Raw genomic sequence first — 5,054 nt, 5'->3', positions numbered from 1 at the left:
TCATCTCATTAATACTTTATGTCACCAAAAACACTTAAAGTATTTTGAAAAGCGCTTTTATTCAAAAGTATTTTTATAAAATAAGTAATTTGTGTTTGACCGATTCGTTTGAGTATTGTTTTTTTGCAAACTCATTGTGTTTGGTCAATCTTTTAAAAAAGCACTTTTAAGTATCAAATTACGAAAAATGACAGTAAAGGTTCAATTTACGATTAGTATTATTTAGAAAAAAAAAATTAAATATTTATTAGAAAAGAATTCAATTAAAATATAAAATGTAAGTAAAAATATAAATTAAAAATTCTAATTAATATAAAAATATAGTTATTCCAAAGTAATAATATTGAGTGCTTAGTATTACTTATTATTTACATGATAAATTAAATATGTCAAAATACATCATTCAATATAAATTTAAAATCTACTCTTAGGAATAGGAGAAAGAGAATAAAAATACAATTAAAATAAAAAAGAGAATAAATGTATAGCAGAAATAAAAAGAAAAAGGAAAAGGAAAAGAAAAGAAATTAAATTAATAAAAAATAATTTGAAAAATATAAATTTATTGTAAGATTAATTTTGTCTTGAATAAATTAACTTTCTGCTTTTATTTTTTGGAACAAACTAGAATTCGTAGCTTCTCCCTAGACCAGAAGCTTCTACGGATGCTCAGAAGGTACTTTTTTATTTTGGCCAAATAATTTAAATTTTTAAAAAAATATTTTTTTGACAAAAAAAAAAAAAAAGGAAATCTGCCAAAAATGACTTAATCCTTTAGCAGACAGTGAGTCAGTACCTGACTTTTTAAAACAATGACTTTCAAAGATCATTCTTCAAGTGTACTAAATAATTTATTTCACTACAATCATTCTTTCTTATGAAGGGAGTAATAAATAAATTACCAATCATTCTAAAATACACATAATTTATTGATCACTAATCAGGACTATAGTATGATTAATGATACACTACTCTACAAGCGAAAAGTTCTCAATTCTAAGCATCTTCCCTCCGAGCGTATCTGATGGTGTGCCGTCTCATCCACAGCTGATACATCACCATGTGAAAAGCATCGTGTGGCTGAGGTTCCGCGCTCCACACCATATGGTGAGTCGCCGCTACAGAGAATTCCCTCATGCGCTCATATCGATACTCAGGTACACCGCGCAGCACGGCCTTCAATCCCTCAGCCCCACGGCGGTTGCCGACCAACAGGGCCATTTCCGACCATCTCAAGACGTCCGTCAACGGAAAATCCTGAACTGAACGGTCGACAATTACCACCGGCACGCATCCCGCCGCCATTGCTTCTGCCATCCATGCCACGTCAGCGTCATAGAAGAACAAGCAAAACTTGCTACTCTTGACTCTTCCTACATGATGATCCGACGGCTCAGATTCGATGACAAATTCTGGGTCCAACCTCAACTCGTTCACCAAGTTTGACTCAGTCTTCCCGTCCCATTTCAAATAACACAGAAACGACAGAGCCTCATTCACCGGCGCGTGGGACAGTGCGAGTGAGGAAGGGTTCACAGGAGGCAAAGTGATGTCCTTGTGAGGGATAAAGTTACCGGAGATAGTGGGAAAAACGGAAATCTGAACTGAATTTTTCTTGAGCTCGAGAACATTCCTGTCAGAAGAGAAGTCAATTCCTGTAGGGGAGATGAAGAAGTGATCAGCTCCAAGCGTGCGGTTCCAGTAAGGATACTTGGTTCTGAGCTCGCGAACAAGACGCGCCAGAGAGCGCGTGGAAGTGTCAGGAGAGAAGGGTACGAAGAAGAGGTGAGCTTGGTTCGGGTCTTGCGTGAGAAATGGGCTGTTAACGAGGAAATTGTAGAAGATAGAAGCTGAGGGAGTAGAAAACGTGATGGGTTGAAGAGGGGTGTAAATGAAAATTCTGAAACTTGTGAGCATCTTTTGGTAATTCTGAGAAAATGTTAAGGGAGAGAGATAAAGAGAAGTATGAGCTGATACTAGGAAGAGGCTGAGGGAGAGAAATAAGAAGAAAGAGAAAGTAAAGGTGGCCATTGAAGAGGAGAGCTGAAAGTTTTGGAGCTCAAAATTAAATCTGCTGCTTTATTAGCAGTTACTAGGATGTTTTCATAAATAAATATAGGAAAGTGTTTGGAGTTTAGGGGTTGTAGGAATATCAATGTTATCGAGCAGGATGATTCTTTTTCTTGGAAGCGTGAGCTTATGTGTAGGAGTAATTCAAACATAAGCTTTTTTGTTTCTTTTCGTTATTTCTCGGTACAAGAAAGCACGTGTTCAACCAGTATTTCAAGTTTATGAATTTAGGAGTCTAATTTTTTTAAATTATTAGATTTTAAATTAATAATTTATATATATTTAATAAATTTTTTAAGATAAACACATGATTTGAATCAAAGTTACTGAGTTCACCCGAATCAACTCCGTCTCGCAAAGAAGTGACCTTTGAATAAATTACTCTTATAAGAAAAGTTCGTAGTTCTCGATCGGAGAAAATGACAAAAATGGTCCCTTAACTTTATAGGTAGGTTTATGATGGTCCCTTAAATATACATTTATCAGTTTTAATCCTTTAAGTATTCAAAAATTAAACAATTTTAGTCTCCATGCATTTTTTAAATTTAGAAGTCAATAAGACTTCATCTTCCTCCAGTCTTTGCCATATCTCTCGACCGCGTCATCTTCCTCAAGTTTGGAGAAATGAATACAAGGCAAAGACTCATAAGCTCTAGTGAAAATTAGGCAACAACGGAATGGCTATTTTTGCCTTCTGATTTTACAATACAGCTGATCTAGTACATGAAGGGTTTTAGAGACTGAAAAGAGGGAATTTTTCTCTCTTCTTAGTTGAAGGTAGATCATTTTTGGCCGAACTCCCTTGCCGGATAACGAAACGCCGGCAGTACCTAGGCAATTACCGGATTCTTGTTTGGTCTGCTTTGTAAGCGCTAGTTGGGTTTCAATATGGCTGGGCTTTGTGGTATTTATCTTTGCAAAGTTAACTGCATGATATTTAAAAGTTAAAACTAGACTAGAAGTGCTGCTGCCTCATGGTAACAGTTTATGTCAGGATTTTTGTTGAATGTTGTGCAGTTTGGTGGAACTTTGTGCAGTTTCATTAGGGGTGTCAAGTGGGCCGGGCCCGGTCCTAAGTGGGCCGGTCCTATGCGGTCCGGTCCTAAATGGTTCTGGACTTCGCGGGCTTATTGCTGGAACCATCTCGGGACCGGAACCACGAACTAACGGGCCCGGGTTAAGTGGGCCGGTCCCGGGTCCAAACGGGCCTAAACGGGCCCAACAGAAACTTTCTATTTTTAATTTTTTTTTTTATAGAAGTTAGAGAAAAAAATAGTAATAAAGATATATAAGCTATATTCGATTTATATACTATATATACATCTTAAAATATATATATACTATATTATATATACATAGTATACATCTTAAAATATACTATATATACATCTTAAGATATACTATATATATATATAGTATAGTATAGTAGATCTTAAGATATATATACATGTTAAGATATATAAGCTCTCTCTCTCTCTCTATATATATATATATATATAGTAAGATGTATATATAGTATATCTTAAGATGTATACTATCGAATATGACTTATAAACTATGTATATATATTATAGTATATATATAGTATATTATAGTGTATATATACATTTTAAGATATATATATATATATATATATATATATATATATATATATAGAGAGAGAGAGAGAGAGAGAGAGAGAGTTATATAGTTATATACACACTATACTATATATACATAGTATATTCGATATACTATAGTATATATACATATATATATATATATATATATATATACACACACACACACTATACTATATATACATAGTATATAAGTCATATTCTATAGTATACATCTTAAGATATACTATATATACATCTTAAGATATATATATATATACACACACTATACTATATATACATAGTATATAAGTCATATTCGATAGTATACATCTTAAGATATATATAATATATATAGTAAGATGTATATATATTATAGTATAGTATAGTATATACTATATATACAACTTAAGATATATAAGCTATATTCGATATATTCGATATACATATATATATATATATAAGCTTATATATATATATATATACTATACTATACTATGTATACATCTTAAGATATATAAGCTATATTCGATTTATATACTATATATACATCTTAAGATATATATATACGATTTCAACGCCGGGCCCAATTTAAACGGGCCGGGCCCAATTTAAACGGGACAAACAGTCCTGGTCCTGGTGGTCTTTTTGTAGGAATCGGTCCGGGACAGGGCCCACGAACTTAATGGTCCCGGGCTAAGTGGGCCCAACGGATACTTTTATTTTTGAAATTTTATAGAAATTAGAGAAAAAAGAGATGTTAATAAAAATATCTAAGGCAATTCCTTATAAATTTTATTATAGAATTGTGACCTAAATTTTTTAATTCAAATTTAAAGACAAAAATATTGTAAAGAGATAAAATACAAGTTATATAATACATACTAATTTTTGTTCATACAAGTTACATCGTATCTCTTACAAACTTCATAAATCCATTAAGGTCCGGAGGAATTTTCGTTGGTTGTGGCGGAAAAGAAGCTTGGTAATCACCGCTAACTCCTTGCTACAAGTTTTACACTTAACCTTATTTTGTGAAATTAGTTGAGTAAAATATAGCCAAACAATAAATGTTTCTGTCAGTTTGGTACGTTGTCTAGAAAAAGTAGGGGCAGTAACAAAAGTATCAGACGGAGTATTATTTGGATTATCACTTGTTGGGTTAACTTCAGGAGCAGGACTAGTGGGTGTATCGTCATCCGGTTGAGTTTTATCAAAATCTATTTCCTCCTCATCATTTTCATCAATAGTTGAATTAGAATAAAGAGCATTCATTAATTCATGGTCTAATTGTTCACCAGGTTCTACATTATGGCAAAATTGACTCTTAGTAAATTGTAATAAACTATTATCACTATCAAGAATAGCAGGTGTAGGACGGATATG

General features: G+C 33.0%; 1 protein-coding gene across 1 annotated transcript; it reads right to left on the bottom strand.

The window, feature by feature from the left end:
* Positions 1 to 832: 832 nt before the first annotated feature.
* Positions 833 to 2,291, bottom strand: LOC107798457 (putative glycosyltransferase At3g07620). The gene has a single exon (XM_016621460.2). The coding sequence runs from the start codon at positions 2,029 to 2,031 to the stop codon at positions 997 to 999; it is 1,035 nt and encodes a 344-aa protein (XP_016476946.2). The 5' UTR covers positions 2,032 to 2,291; the 3' UTR covers positions 833 to 996.
* Positions 2,292 to 5,054: the final 2,763 nt, after the last annotated feature.

The sequence above is a fragment of the Nicotiana tabacum genome, chromosome 4 (genome assembly GCF_000715075.1).
Source record: "Nicotiana tabacum cultivar K326 chromosome 4, ASM71507v2, whole genome shotgun sequence".
NCBI lineage: Eukaryota > Viridiplantae > Streptophyta > Magnoliopsida > Solanales > Solanaceae > Nicotiana > Nicotiana tabacum.
Note: the sequence above shows the minus strand (reverse complement) of the source record. Positions and strands in the feature narration are given on the sequence as shown.

Coding starts and splice junctions, on each gene's coding strand:
- LOC107798457 (XM_016621460.2), bottom strand. CDS start 2,031: ATGGCCACCTTTACTTTCTCTTTCTTCTTATTTCTCTCCCTCAGCCTC.